This window comes from Neofelis nebulosa, chromosome 5 (assembly GCF_028018385.1).
Source record: "Neofelis nebulosa isolate mNeoNeb1 chromosome 5, mNeoNeb1.pri, whole genome shotgun sequence".
NCBI classification, from domain to species: Eukaryota; Metazoa; Chordata; class Mammalia; order Carnivora; family Felidae; genus Neofelis; species Neofelis nebulosa.
This window is the reverse complement of record NC_080786.1, coordinates 37,740,019-37,765,079: the sequence shown is the minus strand read 5'-3', so window position 1 is coordinate 37,765,079 and position 25,061 is coordinate 37,740,019. Positions and strand designations below refer to the sequence as shown.

At 36.7% G+C, this 25,061-nt stretch overlaps 2 protein-coding genes across 6 annotated transcripts in view; both read left to right on the top strand.

Annotated features, from left to right (window-relative positions):
- The window catches only part of ATR (ATR serine/threonine kinase), a 100,329-nt gene extending 88,523 nt beyond the window's left edge, over window positions 1-11,806 (top strand). For all 4 annotated transcript variants that reach the window (XM_058730097.1, XM_058730098.1, XM_058730096.1 and 1 more), the window contains 5 exons: window positions 1,249-1,405; window positions 1,636-1,789; window positions 2,957-3,108; window positions 10,432-10,537; window positions 11,428-11,806. In XM_058730097.1, coding sequence (XP_058586080.1) covers window positions 1,249-1,405; window positions 1,636-1,789; window positions 2,957-3,108; window positions 10,432-10,537; window positions 11,428-11,601 — 743 coding nt within the window. In that variant the 3' untranslated portion in view covers window positions 11,602-11,806. The remainder of the gene's footprint in view (window positions 1-1,248; window positions 1,406-1,635; window positions 1,790-2,956; window positions 3,109-10,431; window positions 10,538-11,427) is intronic.
- Window positions 11,807-13,150: 1,344 nt separating this feature from the next.
- XRN1 (5'-3' exoribonuclease 1) overlaps window positions 13,151-25,061 on the top strand; it is a 120,905-nt gene continuing 108,994 nt past the window's right edge. For both annotated transcript variants that reach the window (XM_058730101.1, XM_058730100.1), the window contains exons 1-2: window positions 13,151-13,373; window positions 21,903-22,135. In XM_058730101.1, coding sequence (XP_058586084.1) covers window positions 13,299-13,373; window positions 21,903-22,135 — 308 coding nt within the window. In that variant the 5' untranslated portion in view covers window positions 13,151-13,298. The remainder of the gene's footprint in view (window positions 13,374-21,902; window positions 22,136-25,061) is intronic.

Below are 25,061 nucleotides of genomic sequence, written 5' to 3'. Positions count from 1 at the left end.
TTTTTTTAGGGTACAATTTAACCCATAACAATAAGTAACATTTATAAATTACTGTATCATTGTGCTAAGTATGTTATATGCCTTGTTTTTTATTGTTAAGTGATTATCCCTATTTTATGTACAGTACAGAGGTTAAGTAACTTCCCCACGTTCACAAAGCTGATAAGTTGCAGAGCTGAAACTCACACACTGGACTCTTATTCCAAGGAATTTACTATTGACTATTTTATTGGAAGGATGAAATAAAGTTTTAGTTATTGTTATTGGATTTTTTTTAATATTAAAAAAAACTTTTTTAAATACCGTGAACACATGGGAATTATGTAACATTTGAGACTGAAAACATCAAATCTCAAACTTATCCTTAAAACTTTGGCTCTGCCTTGGGTGTAAAAAGCACCAAACTGAGGTGCCTGAGTGGCTCAGTCAGTTGAGTATCTTACTCTTGATTGCAGCTCCAATCATGATCCCAGGGTTGTGGGATTGAGCCCTATATCAGGCTCTATGCTGAGCATGGAGCCTGATTGAGATATTTTCTCTCTCTCTCTCTTCCTCTCTCCCCACCTTTCCTTCTCACTGCCTCTCTCCTCTTTTCCCTCTGCCCCTATCCCCCATTCATACTTTCTCTCTTAAAAAAAAAAAAAAAAAAAAGTATCTAAACCAAGGTGGACCTGAAAGGCACTTTATAGACTGTAATCATATCACCCATCTAATATAAGCTCACCAGTATATCAGAAGGAAAATTTCTTGTTTTTCTCCAGATGATTTGCATTGTACAAGATTAGCTCAAGAATCAGCTATACTATGAATCTTACAGGCTCGCCTTCACACAGTAAATTATTTCAAAGCACCATTGTAGGTTTTTTAATAATGATTCAGTGTGGACCTATACTACATGCTGATTAACAGAGAGATTAGTACAATTTTAGTGAGGACTACAGCATTTTACAATTCCAGGGGTACTCCTCACGTTGGATTTATTCCGAGTAATATCTTCTGGAATCAGTTGATTCCACATTAGTTTTAGTTGACATTCATTTTCATAAACAAGAAGCTTCACTTTGGATAATTACAAGGGAACATACATAATGCGTTTTATTATTTTATTATAATATCAGAAGGTAAGTTTATGAAAAATTTTCCATTCTTTTAATTAACAATTTGAATAAAAATGGATGTTTTCTGTCCAATAAAAAAATTGCCCCTTATTTGGCTTGTGTGATTAATGAAAACCACTCTACCTTGTAGGAGTTTATATGACAGGAAAAGAACTTCGCCAGTGTATGCTACCAAAAGCCGCAGCTTTGTCTGAAAAACTCAAAGTATTCCAAGAATTTCTCCTACCCAGGCATCCTCCTGTTTTTCATGAGTGGTTTCTGAGGACATTCCCTGATCCTACATCATGGTAAATTAAACAGAAAATAATACATTATTATGGTTAGATGTTTTAAAAAATATCTTAGGGGTGCCTGTCTGGCTCAGTCAGTAGAGTGTGTGATTGTTCTCGAGGTTGTGAGTTTGAGACCCACATTGGGGCTAGAGATTACTTAAAAAAAATTTTTTTTTAATTCTAAATTTAAATCTAAATTAAATCAGTGGCATAAGGATATGTGATATGCATTGTGTTTTCTTTAGGTACAGTAGCAGGTCAGCATACTGTCGTTCCACTGCAGTTATGTCAATGGTTGGTTATATCCTGGGGCTTGGAGACCGTCATGGTGAAAACATCCTCTTTGATTCTTTGACTGGTGAATGTGTACATGTGGATTTCAACTGTCTCTTCAATAAGGTAAGTGATGTGACTCATTCTAGTTAATTGTATGTTTTCTCCCAATTGCCTTTTTTAACAACTGTTCTTCCTAGATATACCCGTTGGTAGCAGTTATCATCACAGTTGAGTCACACTGAGAGTTTTTTTGACTGGTTTTGATCAGTGGATCCCAGAGTCCTCAGTAAAGCAACTTAGGATGAAGAGAACTCAAAAAAGTGATACAGGAAAACTAGCACTGAACTTGAAATCCAAAGATTCAAGTTCTGACTCAGTTCTTAATTATGTGAATATGGGCAGATCAGTTCATTTTACTGAGACTCAGTTCTAAAGAGACAGTACTTTAATGTGATGGTTTCCAAACCTGGCAGCATATCAGAATCATCCAGGAATTTAAACAAAATACACAGATCTTGGCAGACATCCCAGAAAATTCTTTAGGTCCAGAGGGGCTTAAGAATAAATTAAGCTAGTTGGACTGAGGTCCCTCAGCCCCCCTCTGATTTTCCAGTGTCCTGGAAGGCATACTAGTAGATTAACCCCTTATTTTCATATCCCCAGTATTGATTGCCATCTGCTGTCACAGGAACTAAGACAGGTTACAGATACAAATAAGATTAAATCAAAAGATAAACCACTGGTATTTGTTAAATCATATAAGAAACTGAGTCAATAAATTTGCCCAATGAAAGGCAGGTTGAGAATGGTAGAAAATAAATGAACTGGACTTCATTATATTTTATGTTGTATACTCATCAATATGAGCATCTAACATTTGGTTATTTCTTTGCCCTCCCTGCTTTAAAGTGAAACTCTTAAAAAAAAAAAAGAAAAATATGAGAATATTTGTTTTTATTTTATATTACTCAAGAAGGACATTAAGGAAGTTAATAAGAGATTAAATATTGAATGCATAAAAATTTCTCTATAGTAATATTCACTATAATAATTCAGTGATAGGTGAATCCATCCATCCGTTAGATCAAAGGTAGAGATGTAGGCTCCTTCATGATATAGGCCTTTAATGTGTTTACAAATATTTTTATATTTACATATTATAAAAATATAAATATTTTGAAGGTATCTTGGCACTTTGCTTAAAGAGTCTAGACTTGAAGTTCTAATTTTTTTTTGCACAAAGATTTTAAAATTCTAATACTACTTTTTAATAAAACGCCTTGTTTTAAGGGGGAAACCTTTGAAGTTCCAGAAATTGTTCCATTTCGGCTGACTCATAATATGGTTAATGGAATGGGTCCTATGGGAACAGAAGGTCTTTTTCGAAGAGCTTGTGAAGTTACAATGAGGCTGATGCGAGATCAAAGAGAGCCTTTAATGAGGTAATTATTTATGTTATGTAAACAATTTAACAGTAATCTTGAGTGTAATTATTGGTTCCTAAATATGTTTTTTAAATAATAGAAGCCACTTTGCATTGGTTGAAGTGAATTTTTTTATTTTATTGTATTGTATTTAAAAAAAATTTTTTTTTAATGTTTATTTATTGTTGAGAGACAGAGCATGAGCATGGGAGGGGAAGTGAGAGGGAAAGACACAGAATCCGAAGCAGGCTCCATGCTCTGAGCTGTCAGCACAGAGCCTGACGTGGGGCTCAAACTCACAAACTGCAAGATATGACCTGAGCTGAAGTTGGATGCTCAACCGACTGAGCCACCCAGGCACCCTGAAGTGAATTTTTTTAAATAATAGCTTTATTAAGGTATAACTTACAGTTCATTGCAGCATTATTTATAATAGCCAAGACATGGAAGCAACCTGAGTGTCCATTGATGGATGAATGGGTAAAAAAAGCCTGATGTATGTATATGTATATGTGTATACACACACACACACACACACATACACACACACATATACATACACAGTAGAATATTATTCAGCCATAAAAAGAAGGAAATCTTGCCATTTGTGACAACATAGATGGACCTTGAAGGCATGTATGCCAAGTGAAAATAAGACAGAAGTGTATGAGATCACTTATATGTGGAGTCTTAAAAAGAAAAAAATAGAACTATCTTATGATCCACGAGCTGCACTACTAGGCACTTACAAAAGAATGCAAGAACACTAATCCAAAGAGATACATACACCTTGATGTGTATAGCAGCATTATTTCTAATAGCCAAGATAATGGAAGCAGCCCAAGTGTCTATTGATTGATGAATGGGTAAAGAAGATATGGTACAGTTTTCAACATAGTACTGGAAGTCCTAGCCTCAGCAATCAGACAACAAAAAGAAATAAAAGGCATACAAATTGACAAGCCAGACTTTCATTCTTCACAGGTGACATGATATTCTACATAGAAAACCCAAAAGACTTCACCAAAAAAACTGCTAGAACTGATATATGAATTCAGCAAAGTTGCAGGATATAAAATCAACGTACAGAAATCAGTTGCATTTCTATATACCAATGAAGCAGCAGAAAGAGAAATCAAGGAATCGATCCCATTTACAATTGCACCAAAAACCATAAAATACCTAGGAATAAACCTAATTAAAGAGGTAAAAGATCTGTATGCTGAAAACTACAGAAAGCTTATGAAAGAAATTGAAAAAGATACAAGGAAATGGAAAAACATTCCATCCTCATGGATTGGAAGAATAAATATTGTTAAAATGTCTATATTACCCAAAGCAATCTACACATTCAATGCCATCCCTATCAAAATACCACCAGGATTCTTCACATAGCTAGAACAAACAATCCTAAAATTTGTATGGAACCACAAAAGACCCTGAATAGCCAAAGTAATGTTGAAAAAGAAAACCAAAGCTGGAGGCATCACAGTTCCAGACTTTAGCCTGGATTACATCAAGACAGTATGGTGTTGGCATAAAAATGGAGACCTAGATCAATGAAATAGAATAGAGAACCCAGAAATAGACCCACAAATGTATGGCCAGTGAATCTTCGACAAAGCAGGAAGAGTATCCAGTGGAAAAAAGACAGTCTCTTTAACAAATGGTGCTGGGAGAATTGGACAGTGACATATAGAAGAATCAAACCGGACCACTTTCTTACACCATACATAAGAATAAATTCAAAATGGACGAAAGACCTAAATGTGAGACAGGAAACCATCAAAATCTTAGAGGAGAAAACAGGCAGAAACCTCTTTAACCTTGGCCACAGCACGTGTCTCCAGAGGCAAGGGAAATAAAAGCAAAAATCACCTATTGGGTCCTCGTCAAGATAAAAAGCTTCTGCACAGTGAAGGAAACAATCAACAAAACTAAAAGACAACTGATGGAATAGGAGAAGATATTTGCAAATGACATATCAGATAAAAGGTTAGTATCCAAAATACATAAAGAATGTATCTTTATAGATTTTGTTATCAAACTGAACACCCAAAAAAACTATCCAGTGAAGAAATGGGCATAAGACATGAATAAACACTTTTCCAAAGAAGACATCCAGATGACCAATAGACACATGAAAAAATGCTCAACATTGCTCATCATCAGGGAAATACATATCAAAACCACATTGAGATACCACCTCACATCTTCAGAATGGCTAAAATTAACAACTCAGGACACAACAGATGTTGGCGAGGATGCAGAGAAAGGGGAACCCTCTTATACTGTTGGTGAGAAGGCAAACTGGTGCAGCCACTCTGGAAAACAGTATGGAGGTTCCTCAAAAAATTAAAAATAGAACTACTGTATGACCCAGCAATTGCACCACTAGGTATTTATCCAAAGGATACAAAAATGCTGATTCGAAGGGGCACATGCACCCCAATGTTTATAGCAGCACTATCAATAATAGTCAAAGTATGGAAAGAGCCCTAATGTCCATCAACTGCTGAATGGATAAAGAAGATGTATGTATATACACACACGCACACACACACACACACACATGCACGCACACACACATATACACATACATACATACACACAGTGGAATATTGCTCAGTGATCAAAAAGAATGAAATCTTGCCATTTGCAACAACATGGATGGACCTAGAGTGTATTATGCTAAGCTAAATAATCAGCCAGAGAAAGACAGATATCCTATGATATCCCTCATGTGGAATTTAAGCAATGTAACAGATAAACATAGGGGAAGGGAAGGAAAAATAAGATAAAAACATAAGAGACTCCTAAATACAAAGAACAAACTGAGGGTTGCTGGAGGGGAGGTGGATTGTAGGAGGATGGGCTAAACGGGTGGTGGGCATTAAGGAGGGTACTTGTTGGGATGAGTACTGGATGTTGTATGTAAGTGATGAATCACGGGGTTCTACTCCTGAAACCAATACTACACTGTATGTTAACTAACTTGAATTTAAACAAATAAATTTAAGGGAAAAAAAAGACTTGGTAATGTATGTACACACACACACACACACACACACACACACACACACACACGTATAATAGGATATTATTCAATTATAAAAAAGGATGTAATTTTGCCATTTGCAATGACATGGATGGAGCTAAAAAGTATACTAAGTGAAATAAGTCAATCAAAGAAAGACAAATACCATATGATTTCACTCATATGTGGAATTTAAGAAATAAAACAAGCAAGCAAAGGTGAAAAAATAGAGCAAGATACAAACTCTTATTATAGTGAACAATCTGATGGTTATTACCAAGGTGGAGTGGAGGGATGGTTAAATAGGTGATGGGAACTAAGGATTACACTTGTCATGATGTGCACAGGGTAATGTATGGAACTGTTGAATTACTTTATTGTACATCTGAAATAACATAACACTATGTTAATGGAAATTAAAATTAAAACTTAAGTAAAAAAAGAAAAACAAAAACTGAGCTCATAAAAAACAGACTGGTGGTGGCCAGAGGGTGGGGGTGGAGGATAGACAATGGATGAAGGTGGTCAAAAGGTATAAACTTTTCGTTATGAAATAAGTCATGGAAATATTTTGTGCAACATGGTGACTATAGTTAATAATACCGTATTGTGTATTTGGAAGTTGCTAAGAGAGTAAATATTAAAAGTCCGTGTCCGAAGGGGGTGCCTGATGGTTCAAGTGGAAGAACATGAGACTCTTGATCCCAGGCTTGTGAGTTCAAGCCCCATGTTGGGTATAGAGATTAGTTAAGTGAATAAATAATTTAAATAAGCAAACAAATAAATGTTCTCATCACAAGAAAAAACATTTGTAACTATGTATGTTTATGGATATTAGCTAGATTTCTTGTGATGATCATTCTGCAATATATACAAATAGCAAGTTATGTACACCTGAAACTAATGTTGTACGTCCATTATATCTCAGTTTTTTAAAAGATGTAATTTACATACCGTAAAATTAACTGTTTCAAAGTGTACTGTAGTGGTTTTTAGCATATTCCCAAGATTGTGCAACCATCACTGGTATCTAATTATAAAACATTTTTATCACCCCCAAAAGAAATTAGCAGGTACTCTCCATCCCTACTCCCCTGCCATTGTCTAGCAACCACTAATCTACTTTCTGTCTCAATGGATTTGACTATTCTGAACATTTCATATATAAATGGAATCCTACAACATGTGGCATTTTATGTCTTCTTTCACTTAACATGGTGTTTTTAGGGTTTATCCATGTTGTAGCCTGTATTAGTAATTCATTCTTTCTTATTGCCAAATATTCTATTGTATATCACATTTTGTTTATCCGTTTATCAACTAATGGACAATGGATTGTTTACACCTTTTGACTATTGTGAAAAGTGTGGCTGTGAACATTTGTGTACAAGTTTTATGTGGATATACGTTTTCAGTTTTCTTGGGTATGGTGTAGAATTACTGGGTCACATGTTAACTCTAAGCTTAACATTTTGAGGTAATACGTTAGAATCCCAATGGCAAGGTATGAGGGTTCCAATTTCTCCACATTCTTACCAACACTTGTTGTTTACCTGTCTTTTTTACTTTACCCATCCTAGTGGGTGGTATACCAAATGGTATCTCGTTATGGTTTTAGCTTGCATTTCCGTAATGATCAGTTATGTTGAGCATTTCTTCATGCACTTATTAGTCAGTTGTATATCATCTTTGGACAAATAACTATTCAAATCCTTTCCATTTTTTTTTAAATTGAATTATTTGTCTTTTTATTGTTGCGTTGTAAGACTTCTTTATATATTGTGGGTAGTAGATCCTTAAGAGATACATAATTTGCAAATATTTTCTCCCATATGTGGATTGTCTTTTTTGCTTTCTTGATGATGTCCTTTTTAGCATTTAAGTTTTTAGTTTTGATGAAGTCCAATTTATCTATTTTTATTGTTGTTTGTGCTTTTGGTGTCATTTAAGAAACTATTGCATAATCCAAATCATGAACAGTTACGCCTCTGTTTTCTCTTAAGTGTTTTGTAGTTTTAGCTCTTACATTTAGATCTATGGTCATTTTCAGTTATTTTGTGTTTCTGGTGTGAGGTAGGGGTCCATATTTATTCTTTTGAGTGTGCAGATCCAGTTTTCCTCACACTACTTTTTGAAAATATTATTCTCCATTTAATTGTCTTGGCACTTCTATGAAAAATCAGTTGAGCATATATGTAAGACTTTATTTCTGGACTCTTCAATTTTGTTCTCTTGATCTGTATGTCTAACCATAAGCCTACAACACATTATCTTGATCACTGTAGCTTTGTAGTAAATTTTGAAATTTGGAATTGTGAGTGCTCCAACTTTTTCTTTTTCAAGATTGTTTGGCTATTCTTTGCATTTCCGTAATTTTAAGGTCATCTTGTCAACTTCTGCAAAAAGCCAACCTGGATGTTAATAAGAATGGCATTGAATCTGTTAGTTTGTGGAGTATTGTCATTCAAAAATGTTGAGTCTTCTGAACCATGAACATTGGATGTCTTTTCATTTATTTAATTCTTCTGTAATTTCTTTCAATAGTGTTTTATAATTTTTAGTTTTCAAGTCTTGTATTTTTTTAAATGTGCTTCTATGTGTTTTTTAAATACTATGCTAAATGGAATTTCTTCTTTATTTCATTTTTGTATTCATTTTTCGTGTTAGATTTTTGTATATTTATCCCTATCTTGCAAATTTTGCTGAACTCATTTATTAATTCTAATAGTTATTTTGTAGGTACCTTAAGATTTTTCTCTCTATAACAGCACATTGTCTGCAGATAAAAATTGTTTTACTTTTTCCTTTCCAATCTCATGCCTTTTTTTTCTTGCCTAATTGCCCTAGCAAAATGAATGTCAGATAGACAAGGTGAGAGGTCCACATCTTTATCTTGTTCCTAATCTTGGGGGTATAGAAGTTTCACCATTAAATATGTTAGCTGTAGTATGTAGTTTTTTGTTTTTGTTTTTTTTTAAATTTTTTTTTTCAACGTTTTTTATTTATTTTTGGGACAGAGAGAGACAGAGCATGAACGGGGGAGGGGCAGAGAGAGAGGGAGACACAGAATCGGAAACAGGCTCCAGGCTCCGAGCCATCAGCCCAGAGCCTGACACGGGGCTCAAACTCACGGACCACGAGATCGTGACCTGGCTGAAGTCGGACGCTTAACCGACTGCGCCACCCAGGCGCCCCTAGTATGTAGTTTTTAAAAGGACTTTTAAAGCTCATGTATCCACCTTCTTTCTTTAAAGCTGTTTACCATACATTTTGGTATAACATACTGGTTAGTTAGACATAGGAGAAGGCAAATTCTGTGAAAGAGGAAGTATAGTATCTTGTGAAATACTAAGAGCTCCTATCCCAATTGGAGGAAGTCAGGAAATAATTTCTGGAGGAAGTAGCTGAAACCTTAAAGATAAATGGAATTGACCATCAAACGGGAAGAGTATTCTGAGTGATTGAAATATCAAGGCAAGTGAAGGCATGGACTGCCTAAGAAATATAATTTTGTTTTCTAGAGGGTAGACTTTGAGTAGATGGTGCTATATGATCATGGTGCCTAGATGAGCAGGGCTAGATTATGAAAAGTCCACATGGGGCTGGTTTACACGTTTAAACTTTTAAGAAGAAATTTTAAAAAGAGAAAATGAAATCAGATTTTGCACTGTAGAAAAATTACAGTTGCAGTTTGGGCTAGAGACCAGAAAACCAGTTAGAGGACTATTAGAGTAACTCAGAGAAAAATGATGGTGCATTGGATGAGGTAGTGACAGTAGAAATGAAGGCAAGTAGAAGGGTTCTAAAGGGCTTTAGGAGGTAGAATTGAGTGTTAAGAGGAGGATTGATGATTCTAGGATGATTCCTAGATTTTTGTTCAGAGCAAATGAGTGAATGCTGTTCTTTACTGATTTGGGGAATACACGTTAAATAGTTTGAGAAAGGGTAATGAGTTTTGTTTTGGACATACTGCCTATAAGAAAACTGAGTGGGTTTTTCTATAGGTAGTTGTATTTGAAGTTCACAGTATGCATTTAGAAATGGCACACAGAACTCAACTTAACTCTACTCTCCAAGAATACCTCAGATCCTTCTCTGCCTTCCCTCTTCCCTCTCTCTTTCCTTTCAGTCCCTCACCCCAAAACAGTAAGTTCACAGATGTTACTGATGCAGTAGTAATGTGTGTTGTAAGAGTATTACCATTAGCTTCTCATCCTTCACTTACTTTTCACCTAGGTGCTGACTTTAGAGAGACTTCTTTTTACAAAAATAACATCATGTTACCACATTTGTTTACATTTTAGTGTCTTAAAAACTTTTCTACATGATCCTCTGGTAGAATGGAGTAAACCAGTGAAAGGGCATTCCAAAGCACCACTGAATGAAACCGGGGAAGTTGTCAATGAAAAGGTTAGTAGAAGGTGTAGCTTGATATGAGCTGACATTCTGTGTCTCTATAAATGAGAATTGATTCTAAATGCTGTCAGTGACTGACCATTGAATACTCTGAGCTCTAGTTCTTGTTTAACTATAGATAGCTCACAATAACGAGATATAGTGGGAAAAACTTGGAACACAGATTACCTGAACTTACAAAGCTTTAATGTGTAGTAATTCACTCTGTACTAATATTAATTGAAGTCTCAGAGTTTGCAGATAATAATTTTTAATAAGTGAGAATAGATTGAGGATTATTATTGTAATAACGTCATTCTGACTTTTGCATTTTGATATTCTTTTGTTATTGAGAGAAATGTGTACCATTCCAAGTAGCTTAGAAGTCCCATTTACTCATAGTAATGTAATCTAAATATTAGGCTTTTAGAGTATTGTTGCTATTATTATTCATTCACATATTTAAGTCCTAACATTTTCAGAGTCGATTTTAAATTATTATTTTTCTAGAACTGTAATGTAGAAGAAATTCCCTGGTATTTTACATAGTCCAGAAACATGTCCATATCAGTTGATGTTAGATTAATGTTGCAAGCCTTTGTGGTACCTGGCTGGCTCAGCTGGTAGAGTATGCGACTCTTGATCTCAGGGTTGTGAATTCAAGGCCCACCTTGGGTGTAGAGATTACTTTAAAAAGAAATAAAATCATAACATTGCAAGCTTCAAAATCAGTATCTCATGTAGTATTTGTTTCATTTCTTTTGTCTTTGATTTTACAAAAAGGGTAATGATCCACAAAAGGATATAAACATTTGTTAAATAACAGAAAAGTAGTAATTTCAAGTGATCAGCATCCACTTGTTATTGGGGTCTTAGCACTTACGATTTTTAATTTCTTCTTATAGGCCAAGACCCATGTTCTTGACATCGAGCAGCGACTGCAAGGTGTAATCAAGACCCGAAATAGAGTGACAGGGCTGCCGTTATCTATTGAAGGACATGTGCATTACCTTATACAAGAAGCTACTGATGAAAACTTACTATGCCAGATGTACCTTGGTTGGACTCCATATATGTGAAATGAAATTACTTCAAAGAATATGTTAATTATCTAAAATTAATGCATTTGGTATTAATCTGTGATTATATCAATTCATTTCCAAAGTACAACATAAATAAGTTTCTTTATGTTCTCAGAGCAACTGGTATTAACTCCCTTATTGTTAATAATATTTAAAATAATATATGTTGTTATTAAGAAATAAACTTTGTTTTAAAAAAAATTTTAATGTTTTTGAAGGAGTGTGAGTGGGGTAGGAGCAGAGAGAGAGAAAACTGCTTTCTTAATATATGTTCATTATAACTGGAGAAATGTAACATCTTGGGTTTTTATGCTCTAAAAAGATGTATTTAAACAAGCCAGTCTCATTGCATTTTACAACTCTGATTTTAAGTACTAGCTAGCATAAGGATTCATTTGAGTGGTGCCTGACTGGCATGTGATCCTTGATCTCAGGGTTGTGAGTTGGAGCCCCATGTTAGGTGTGGAGATTACTTAAAAAAAAATAAATAAAACTTTAAAAAATGTTTTTTAAAAAGCATTCATTTGAACAAAAAAAAAATTATTGAATACTATGGACAAAGCACTATGCTAGATTTATGCACCAAGCTACCTCCCGTGCCTCTAGGAACTGTCCAGTCTAGTGAAACATATAAACATAAAGCACACATCAAGTTCACTTAATAAGACTCTTTTTTTTTTGTATGGTTGAAAATATAATAGGAAAAAAAAGAGTATGACTATGAAAACTAAATAATGTAATTTTAAAGATGCTGCCATACTGAGAGTTTACCAGAATACAGAATCTAGTGGTCTTAGAAGACAGTCAAAATTTCGTTAATATTTTAAAATTAAAGATATTTTAATGTTAATTTTTTGTAAATTTTCTTTCAGGAGATTTAAAATAATTCACAATACTTAAAAGTAATGAGGTTATTACATTCAAATGGAAAATTCACCATAACAGAATTTTACTTAAGTTCGCTTGATAGAATTATGCTTCACTATACAGTTTAGAGTGTGATGGGGGAAAAACACGATAAACCAGGAGACATGAATGTGAAAATAAGTATATATAATTACGTTTGGGAGCCTAACGGTGAGTTGAGGAAGCTGGCTGGGGGTTAGGAGAGGAGTTAGGAAATTTTTTCAAATAATTCGGAAAAAAAGCGTTTTTAAAAGAGACTTTGTTATAGAGTTATATTCCTCAAAGGAAAAAACCTCTCCCTCGCCAAACAAAACTAAACCAATTCCTCAGAGAAACGCTTCACCCGTCGCCAAACTAAACCAAATCACCAGATCTTCCTAAATCTGTGTTGAAAAATACTGAGATTAGTAATCCCAGGACGCAAGCAATCAGGACAAAAATCAGCGTTCCAAAAATCTTCCAGCAGGCTCGTGAGGTTTTCACAGCACTTCCACGTCCATTTATAAAGCACAGTTCCATCAACCGGCATTTCCAGAACAAAGTTTCACGCACCAAAACACCGCCTTGCTCTTGAACGTAACCACCGCCGTTCGGCTGCGGCTGGGATTAGAGCCCCGCCCCGGGGATGCGGCCTGGAATCAGCCGCTCTAGGCCCGGCGAGCGCTCTCTATGGTCGGGCGAGCGGTGTGTTGTCATCGGCGGAGCGACGGCCGGAGGCTGCGGCGTAGGCCCCGGCGGGGCGTTTGGTTTCGGTTTGGCCCTGATTGGAATTAGTGTTGACGGTCGAGATGGGAGTCCCCAAGTTTTACCGATGGATCTCGGAGCGGTATCCCTGCCTCAGTGAAGTGGTGAAAGAGCATCAGGTGGGTGAGCGAGGGGGCAGCGGCTCAGAAGGCCCAGAACCCGGGGCCCCGCGGCCGTCTCCACCCTGGGACTGGGCTCCCCAGCCTCCTCTTTCTGCTCGTCGTCTGCGGGATGAGCGGCAAAGAGGGGAAGAGAAGGTTTGAGGATATCCTGATGCTCTGAATGGGGCGAAGACGCAGGTTTCGTTTCTTTGGGCAGAGTCACGGGGATCGCGGCAGTTGTGACACTGACAGCTTTGCTGCCGGGCAGGGCCTTCCGCGATTCCGAAATTAAATCCTGGGGAGGAACGCTGTAGTGAATTCTTTCCTTTTCTGCTCAAGGAGCTGCGTCTTCCCTTATAGAGACAGCAAAGCCCGAGCGGGTGTCCTGAGTACCTCCCAACCCCCCACCCCAAAGCAACAGACCCACGTACCAACGATAATAACTTCCTCCGCAGTTGAGTCACCTTGTTTACTTTCCTTTATCAGGACCTGCATCCCACCCCACCCCCAACGCCTAGACGCTTTGACCTGGCTGATGGTTCATATTTATGATACCTTTTGTTACTCTTTTTCGATCATCCCAAAGGCCGTACGAATCCCAAGTTCCAAAAGAAACAAAATACACTTGGACCGGCAGCGGCAGTTAATTGGAGGCTTCCCTGTGCGAATGTGCGTGTGTGTGCGCGCGCGTGTGAGAGAGAGAGGAGAAAAAGAAATGGATTGCTAGAGCACTGATAGTAGTAATAGTAGTGTCTGGTTTATAATCCGGCATGTAATAATATCCCAGTGCGACGTTTTTTGTGTAGATTCCAGAAGTGTTTATATAGTGGAACTGTGAAAAGAAATAGCAAGCAGTTAACTATTAGGTAAACTAGGCTTTGGGTGATGTATTCGTGTTTATCACATTTAATGATTTGGGTAGATTTCTTGTCCATTTTATATTTTACAGGAAAAAAGTTTTGATATTTGTGTAGCTGATTGAATCAGTAATGATGGATAACATTGTGTTAATAGTGGGGGGAAATAATCCAGCCCAAACCATCATGCTGTTTATTAAATTATGGGTTAATCTTTTTACAAGTACTATAAGCATAAAGAGAGGCTTAAACTTCTAGAAGGGATTCTTTGTTGTTGGATTCGAGTCAGTTTTGGTATATGAAGAAAAACTTAAAGAATTACAAAACAATAGTTTGTTTTTCATTTATTTGAAACATGGATTGAGTGAGATTTAGGGAGACATTTCTTTCCAGAGAAGAGGGTTAAAAAGCGTTACTAAGTACATTGCTGAAATGGAGACAACCAGCTTTGGCTTTTCCTGGGTCATTCATTCAACAAATAGCTGAGTGCCTGCCGTGCATCAGTCACTTTATCTCCGAAGTGAAGAAATGTGATTGTTATTCAGATTGGCTTAATAACATAATTTGTTCAATAGTATTTTTACTCTGTACTCTTTGGTACAGAATTTGGTTTGATGAAACTGTCTTTGATTCTTACCATCTTGAGGAATTTTTTTTTTTTTTTTACTGAAGAACAAAAAATAATCTCTTAAAGGCAATTTTATGATAGATTTAAAAAGGCTTAAAACTTGGCTTATCAAAGTGCTGTCTTTCACAGATGTTTGATTTGTGTAGTTAACAACAACAACAACAAAAAGAGCAAATATTCTAAAGAGTTACCAGCTACTCTCTTAAGCAGTATTTAAAAGATGGTAAGACTAAGTAAGTCACAGTGATTCAAAAGCTAGTCCTGGGAGGAAGGGGTTGGGAAGAGGAATAGGTTGTGGGAAGATGGTGGTGGTGATAACAGCATAGTTTTTGGTCTCTCTGAATCCACACATAAAAACAAATGAAGTAGATAGCAAAGTTTGAAATCTACGGAACATTTATGACAAAACCACATAACATCGTATCCCTATGAACCCAAATATAAGTAGGTGAGGACAAAATACCAATAGTTTGTAGCCCCAGTTGGTGTTGGCATCCCTGCAAGAGAAAAAAGGAAGTAATGAGGCAACAGCTGATGGACCTGAGAACAGGAGAACTGCAGAATATTCACTAAAAGACTGTGTAGGCCAATTACATAGGAGTATTTGTAACTAAGGGGTTTTAAAGGATAGGACTATTTGGCCTCCTGTGAATTCTCGTAACTGACTTGCAAAGGCATCATTCTGAGGCAAATACAGTAAAAGAGAAAACAGATATGCCCCCTATACAAGAGCAGACACTTTAAAATGGAAATGTCAGCTTGTGTTTCCTTCTATGCAATTTGTAGCAAATGCATAGAAGCTTGGCTTTAAAATTGCAGGCTCTAGCATAACAATGTGCATGCACTTAACACTACTGAACTGTGCGCTTAAAAATGGTTAAGATGGGGGCGCCTGGGTGGCTCAGTTGGTTAGGCATTTGACCCTTGATTTTGGCTCAGGTCATGATCTCATGGTTCCTGAGTTCAGGCCCCACTTTGGGCTCTGTACCGACAGTCCAGAGCCTGCTTGGGAGTGTCTCTCTCTCTCTCTCTCTCTCTCTCTCTCTCTCTCTCTCTCTCTCTCTCCTCCCCCACTTGCGCACTCTTTGTCTCTCTCAAAATAAGTAAACTTAAAAAAAATGGTTAAGATGGCAAATTTTATGTTACGTATATTTTACCACAGTTTTAAAAATTGAAGGCACTAGAGTATGCATTATGAACAGGAACAAGGGAACCAAAATTGTTGAGAGGGTGGAACTTTATATATTAAAGTGCCTTAGTATGTGAACAGATAATACAGTATGTCTGTGGTATTAAAATTCCATTGGAAGATATTGATTAAGAAAAAACAAGTATTAAGAACTACCTGGAAGAAGAGCAATAATGAAAGAAAGATTAAGAAACACTGCTCTGATGCAGTTCAGCTTGGTTTAAAATTTAGCTCCAACATTTCACTAGCTATGGGTGAGTGACTCAGTCTTCTTGTGACTCAGTTTTCTCAACTACAAAATGGAGATAATAATACTAGGATTGCTATAATTACATAAGTGAATGCACATACAGTTGATTCTTGAAAATGGGATTGAGAGCACTGGCCCCCTCCAAGCCCCCACACAGTTGAAAATCCAAGTATAACTTTGACTCCCCCCAAAATTAACTACTAATAGCCTACTGTTCACTGGAAGCCTTACTAATAACATAAACAGTCAATTAACACATATTTTGTATGTTAAATGTATTATATACTGTATTCTTACAATAAAATAAGCTAGAGAAAAGAAAATGTTAAGAAAATCATAAGGAAAATACATTTACAGTACTGTACTGTATTTATTGAAAAAAGTCCACATATAAGTAGACCTGTTAAATTCAAACGCATGTTGTTCAAGGGTTAACTGTAAAGCATTTAAATCTGTCTAGTACATGGCAAGTGCTTAACAGATCTTAGCTATTATAATAGCACTGTACTAGATTGTAATCACAAAGAGAACTGCGTATGTTCCAAGAGTTTATAATCTTGGTTGTATGACCTTTGTTTTGTAAGGGTTAAGTTTTCATCATTATATATATGTTCCTCATTACAACTTCATCTTTTGTAGTACATAATAGATCTTAAGTTTATTGAGTGAATGAACTTATTAACTCTAGCATATTATATAACCTATAAAGAATACATAGTATATAAAAACATTGCATATTAAAATATATGTTGTATATTTAGTACGTTTTAAAACATGCATATTAAAAAATGAAGCAACAAAATCTTGGGATTGTTTAAGATAAATAGGATTAAAGAACTGAGAAAAAAGAATTGCTAACAGCTCTTTTGAAAAGTAAATTTTATATTGTCTTTATGAAAAAGGCATTTTGTAGCAGCGCTAAACAGGATACAAAGTTATACTAACAAAAAGAAACTACTGTTTTGAGAATAGTAGATACTAAAATGTGAATACTTAACCACAATTTAAAGCAGTGTGAATGAAGTGAGTGTGGGGTACCTGGGTGGCTCATTCAGTTCCACTCAGGTCATTGATGCCAGGGTCAATGCCACGATCAAGCCCTATGTTGGGCTCCAGGCTGAACATGGAGCCTGCTTACGATTCTCTCTCTCTCTCTCTCTCTCTCTCTCTCTCTCTCTCTCTCTCTCTCTCCCTCCCTCCCTCCCTCCCTCTCTCCCTCTCTCCCTCTCCCCCTCCCTCCCTCCCCCTGCCCCTCTCCCCAACTCACACTTTCTTTCTTTCTGTCTCTCTCTAAAATTAAAAAAAAAAAAAAAGTGAGTGTTACACATGTGCTGTCACATTCAATAAAGGCAGAGCTTCATTTTTTGATTATTAAATATTTTTTATTTGCTACTCTGTGTCAGGCAGTGTGCCAAGAGTTCTAAACATGACCAAATGCTTAAGTATAATGTCCTTTCCTGCTAGCAGGACATTACATTAAGCATTCAACAAGAATGTATAGCGCATGTAAATGTATGTGCCTGGCATTCTTGTATGCATTGGGAACACAAAAATAAGATATGACATAGAGAAAGAAGCATCGTTTCCCCTTAGGTAAGTAGAGGAAAGCTTTCAGACAAAGATATTTACTTACGCTGGATTGCACCTGTGTGGCTTAGTTGGTTAAGCTTCCGACTTCAGCTCAGATCATGATCTCGCAGTTCGTGGGTTCGAGCCCCTTGTCAGGCTCTGTACTGACAGCTCAGAGCCTGGAGCCTGCTTCAGATTCTGTGTCTCCCTCTCTCACTACCCCTTCCCCTGCTCATGCTCTGTCTCTGTCTCTCAAAAATAAGTGCTAAAAAAAATTTTTTTTTAAGATGCCTGAGCTGGATCTTGAAAGTTGAGTCAAAATCTACAAGAGCAGCAGAAGAAAGAGCAAAAGGAAAGAAAAGTGTTTCAGGAAGTAGGAGCAGCATCTGTAACATCACAGGGGTTTTAAACAGCCCAGTACATTTAGGGCTTTCTAAGGAATGTACTGTGTGTAGTTAGCTTGTGGAATATATATGGAAACAGGAAAGAATATGGAATTGGTGGGAGAGAGAACAGCCAAATTATACAGAACCTTTTGTGGCATTAAAGGTTTAAGGTATCATGTGGGTTTAAGTAAGGAAGCAACATGATCAGATTGTTTTGGAAAAATGGCCACGCTGTGATGAGAGAAAAAACTAAGCAAGCAGTCCAGTTGGAAAACTGAGGGCTTGAACTAAGGCGATCTGGGGATGGAGAAAATGATGAGATTGCCCAAGACAACGGGAATGATTAGGAGAGCAAGATGATAGGAACATTTCGGAAGTTAAATTTAAAAAACAAAACCTCAGTGATTAATTAGATACAAGGGTGAGGAGAGGTGAAAGTATAAGATAACCTCAGAACTTCTAATTTACAGATGTAACAACTCAGTATTATGTCTTTTTCCCCCAAGTTTTATTTAAATTCCTGTTAGTTAACATACTGTGCAGTATTAGTTTCAGGTGTAAAAATTACTTCCATACAACACCTGGTGCTCATCACAAGTGCACTCCTTAATCCCCATCACCTGTTTCACACATTTCCCCCCCCCCCCCCCACCACACACACACACCTACCTCCCCTCTGGTAACCCTTAGTTTGTTCTCTATAGTTAAGAGTCTTTTTCTTGGATTTCTCTCTCTCTTTCTCTCTGTCTCTCTGTCTCTGTCTCTCTCTCCCCCTCCTTCCATCCCTCCCTCTTCTAGTATTATGTATTTTTGAAGGAGCAAAATTCTATTGCATGTTCTCATTTTCTTCACTGCGAATTAGCCAGTGATTACTCAATTATTATGTTTTTGTTTTTTTTTTTACTAATCTGAAACCTAAGAGAATTTTTAAAATTTCTTTTCTAAAAGGACGATTACAGGTTTTTTTGCAGATTATAAAGGTTGTGCCCATTATGTAAATATAATACAGAAAGATGTAAAAGCTGTTACATCATCCAAAGGAAAATAAAAAAACAACTGAAGGGCACCTAGGTGGCTCAGTCACTTGAGCGTCTGACTCTTGATTTCAGCTCGGGTCAAAGCCCTGGGATCGTGGGATCGAGTCTCACATTGAGCTGAGCGTGGAGCTTGCTTGGGATATTCTCTCTCTCCCCCTCTCCCCTTCCCTCTCTCCATCTCCCCCTCTCCCCCTCTCCCCCACTCGTGCATTCTCTCTCTCTCTCTCAAATTAAAAAATTTTAAAACCCTGAAATCCCATCATCTAAGGTTAACTATCAGTAACATCTTGTTTCTATATACTCCTAACCTTTATATGCAGATACACATGTAGATAAATATTTTCTATAAATAGGATAATGTACCTGCTGTTTTATAGCCTACTTTTATCATTTGACCATCTGTATTATACATACTAATGTCAAATATGAATCTGTATCATAATTTGTAATTGCTGTGTCATATTCCATTGTGTGGATGGATGTACCATCATCAGTTTCCTGTTATTAGGTGTTTTAATTTCTTTTTTTATCTTTTCCAAACAGTACTGTCATTAATATTCTTATGCTTACATTTTTGTGCATATTTTTTATTATTTCTCAGAATAAATTTCCAGTAGTAGAAATCCTGGGTCAAAGATGTATATGCTTCAAATTTTGATATATACTTTTGTATTAGTTACACTAATTTATATTCCCATCTAGACTACTGGATGTAAATGCCATTTCTCTCTCTCTTTTCTAACCCTTTGATTTTCTTCTTCTGTAAAATGGGGAATTTAAATATTTCTCTTTTATTATATCATAATTTAGTGAGATAATGAATGTAAATATTTGGCCCAACTTTTGGCACCTAATAGTAAGTGCTTAATAAATGCCAGGTATTACTTTTAATAACATGAAATATCCATTTCCCCACAACCTGCCAATAACTGGGTAACGTCATTCTTTCTAATCTTTGCTAACATGATCGGAAAAATGACATATGTTTTTTAATGTTTATTTTTGAGAGACAAAAAGACAGAGCATGAGCAGGGGAGGGGCAGAGAGAGACAGAGACACAGAATCTGAAGCAGGCGCCAGTCTCTGGGCTGTCAGCATAGAGCCCGACGCGGGACTCAAACCCACAGACTATGAGTTCATGACCTGAGCTGAAGTCTGACACTCAACTAACCCAGGCACCCCGGAAAAATGATACATTATTTTAATTTGAAATTTGGGGATGTTAAACAATTTTTCATGTGTTTATCACATTTTAGTGTCTCTTCTTTTTTGAATTGCTGTGCATTTTCCATGCTTTTAAAATTTGCTCTTTTTCTTATTTACATTTGAGAAAGTTTTGTATATTGGGAATGTGGACCTTATCCTGATTGATAAGCATTTCCCTGCATTTTGTCATTTTCAGTTGATCTTGTTTATGGCACTTTTTTTTTTTAACCTTATAGAGGTAAAAATACATTTTTAGATTGCCAACTTCACCATTTGGTTTATGATATCTGGCTTTCTCCACCCTAAAATTACCAAAATTTTTGTATATAGTTTGTTTACTTATATTTCTCACATTAAAATTTTTAATCCTTCTGTAATTTATTCTGTTATAAGATGAAATACATCTTATATTTCCAACTGTTTTATTTCCAAATTGTTAGTTAGGTGCCCCATCCCTTTCTTTCACTGGGTTAAGATGCCTCTTATATACTACATTTCTGTATACACTTGGACTGCTTCTAAACTATTTGGTTCAATCAAACCTTCATAATTCTTAATATATAAAGCAGATTTCCTTCATTACTTTTTAATGTTTATTTTTGAGAGAGAGAGACAGAGTACAAGCAGGGGAGGGGCAGAGAGAGGGAGACACAGAATCTGAAGCAGGCTCCAGGCCCTGAGCTGTCAGCATAGAGTCTGATGTGGGGCTCAAACCCTCGAACCATGAGATCATGACCTGGGCCAAAGTCAGACACTTAACTGACTGAGCCACCCAGGCACCCCTCCTTCATTACTTTTTAATATTCTTCCTTGCTTGTTTATTCTCCTAAGGAAAGTGGAATCACTTTGTAAAGTACCCCCACCCTCTCAAAAAAATCACCTTGAGATTTTGATCCAGGTTTTCAGATTTCTTGAAGCAAACAGTAAATCTTGAATGTACTTTTATTTTATTTTATTTTACTTTATTTTATTTTATTTCTTTCTATAATTTATTTATTTTTATAGTTTACATCTAAGTTAGCACATGGAGCAGCAACGATTTGAAGAGTAGATTCCTTAAGCTCCTTGCCCATTTAGCCCATCCCCCCCTCCCACAACCCCTCCAGCAACCCTCTATTTGTTCTCCATATTTAAGAGCCTCTTATGTTTTATCCCCCTCCCTGTTTTTATATTTTTTGCTTCCCTTCCCTTGTTCATCTGTTTTGTCTCGTAAAGTCCTCATATGAGTGAAGTCATATAATTTTTGTCTTTCTCTGACTGAGAAATTTCGCTTAGCATAATACCCTCTAGTTCCATCCACGTAGTTGCAAATGACAAGATTTCATTCTTTTTAATTGCCGAGTAATACTCCATTGTATGTATATATATACTTAGATATCCATAGTTGGTTATAGTAATGATTTCTATCATTTTTCTGTTTTTTAGATTCCTGAATTTGACAACTTGTACCTGGACATGAATGGAATCATACATCAATGTTCCCATCCTAATGATGATGATGTTCACTTCAGAATTTCAGACGATAAAATCTTTACTGATATTTTTCACTACTTGGAAGTGTTGTTTCGCATCATTAAACCTAGGAAAGTGTTCTTTATGGCTGTTGATGGTGTGGCTCCTCGAGCAAAGATGAACCAACAGCGTGGGAGGCGTTTTAGGTAAAGCATTTGTGGTTTATTTGAGAATACTCTTTAGATTAATAAAATGTATTATTTTAAAGATAATTGGCTTAATGCAATGCATCTTCTTTTCATGTGTCTTTTCTGCCTAAATTCCCCCAGAAATGGAAATAACTGATTATGTCACATTATATCAGTCAAGTAAACAAATTAGTAACTGAAGTGAAGTGTCATTCTCAAAGCTGTGTTGAGCTGTGTAAAGTTACTATTGTTTTCATTCGTAAATTTTTAAACTTCTCCTTGATAATAGTGGTACAATTGACCCTTGAATGCAGTGGTCAGGGGCACCAATCCCCGCGCGTATAAAATGTGCATATAACTTGATTCCCCCAGAACTTAACTACTAATAGTCTGCTATTAACTGGAATCCTTAGCAATAACATAAGCAATAAACACATATTTGGTATGTTATGTGTATTATATACTATATTCTTACAATAAAGTAAGCTTAGAGAAAAGAAAATGTTATTAGAAAAATCATAAGGAAGAGAAAATAGATTTATAGTACTAAACCATATTTACTGAAAAAAAATCAGCGGGGGCGCCTGGATGGCTCAGTTGGTTAAGCATCTGATTTCAGCTCAGGGCATGATATAACCGTTCATGAATTCAAGCCCTACATTGGGCTCTCTGCTGTCAGCATGGAGCCTGCCTCAGATCCTCTGTCTCCCTCTTTCTTCCCCTCTCTACCTCACTCATGTGCACTTTCTCCCTCTCTCTCTCTCAAAAATAGACATTAAAAAAAAATCTGTACACAAGTGGACCCACAGAGTTCAAACCTGTGTTGTTCAAGGGTCAATTGTAGTAGAGAAAACTCCACTAGTAGTCTGCCCTGAACCAGAGAACTACAAAGTGAAATGAGAGATTGTTCTAATGGAAACATCGTTGACAATTTAATTCAACAAACATTTGTTAAATGCCTAGACTGTGGGCTAGATGCTGACTCTGATTGAGCATTGGTCCAAATTGGTTAGAAAGGCAAGTGAGACTAGAAAATGATTGGTGGAGTATGAGAAGAGAGCTGAGTTAGGACATTTGAGGTATTATCCACCCCAGTGTGTGAGGTGAACAGTAGGAAAAGTAAAAATGAGAAAAGGTACATAGAGTTTTAAAGTCAAAACCCTGGACATGTGAAATAGTTTTTAAAAACAATGAGATCATGTTGTGTCCTTATTTACAAGTAGGATAAGTAAAGTTAAGAAGGATGTTAGAATTGATGGAAAGAAACCCTGAGTTCTGTGTGTTTGATGGGTTGTTAGCATAATGAATCCTTTCATTACAACAGCAGGTAACGGAGTGGAAAGGGCACCTGTGAATAAAATATGGAAATGATCAAGGAAGGTAGGAGTGCACCTTGGAGAAGGCTAGCAGTGAGAATGGGAAAAGGATGGAAAAAAATACTGATTTAAATATCAAAAGAGGAAAGATCTTGAAGATACTGGAACACCTGTGAAAAATTTTTTTTCATGTTTACTTATTTATTTTGAGAGAGAGAGAGAGAGAGAGAGACAGCATGGTGCATGTGGGATGGGGAGGGGCAGAGAGAAGGAAAGAGAATCCTGAGCAAGCTCAGTGCCGACAGCACAAACCGTGAGATCCTGACCCAAGCCAAAATCAAAAGTCTAGACGCTTAACTGAATGAGCCACCCAGGCACCCACTGTGAAATCTTTTTTTTTTTTTTTTTAAGTTTATTTACTTATTTTCAGAGAGAGACAGAGAGAGAGAGAGAGAGAGGCAGAGAATCCCAAGCAGGCTCTGCTGTCAGTGCAGAGCCCGACACAGGGCTCGAACCCTTGAACCATGAGATCATGACCCAAGCCGAAACCAAGAGTCGGACACTCAACCAACTGAGCCACCCAGGTGCCCCATCTGTGAGATCTTTAAAGACAAGTACCATCTCTTGGTAAATTTAGAGTCTCAGGTACCAACCTAGACTTACTTAATTTGAATCTCTAAAAATTGGGCCCTGGAAACCATTTTTACCAGATTCCCCTGGTATTTGTTAAACTAATTTGGGGGAGCTATTGGACTAGAAAATCTAGTATTGAGAAAGGATTATATAAGCCCACTGTGTTCAGTTGCAGAAATAGAAACCTGGCTATTTTAAGCAGAAGGGGATATAATGCAAAGAATTAGGTGCTTATAAAAATCATTTTAAGAGCCAAAAGGATGGGAATTTAGGTGAGCCTTCAAGAGTGACTTCAGAACAGCACTATAGAAGTGAACCCACAGTGGCACTATTACTACAGCATTCAGGAAGGTGAGGAGTTCACAGGCCCCCACCAGAAGAGGTGGTTCCAGGAATGTATTCCTTTATCTGTGATCCAGGGATTAAGAAGGTACTACCTGAACTATTGGCTCCAAAAATAAATCACTTTAGTTGTAATTCAGCGATCAGGAAGCCACCGCTGTATCTGTTAGCTCCAGAGCCCCAGTGTATCTGGTAGATCTGCCCTGCCCCTTGCTTCTCAGCACCTATGAAACTACTGAATATTGGGAACTCTTCTATTATTGATAAAATACACAAATCCTATAAACCCAGTGCCTCAACAATCATATACACTTCAGCACACAACACTTCCACCTTCCAAATCTTTTATGGAGGTATCTGACTGATGGAATCTAAGTTATATCCTTTCACCTAGCTGCAAGGAAGCCTCAGAATTTAATTTTTTAGCTTTCTAACCTCTCCCCTATCAGAAGAAAAACTAGGAGAATGAAATGGATGTTGAGGGCCAATCCACCATAGCCATCGAAAGCATTTACTAAATATTGTGCTGACACAATATTGAGTGACATTGAATCCTCCAGTCAGCTTTTTCTCATTTTCCACAGAGACTATATTATCCATTCATAATCTTTTAATTACTTATAATCTTTCTGCATCTCTTACTCATTTTAAAA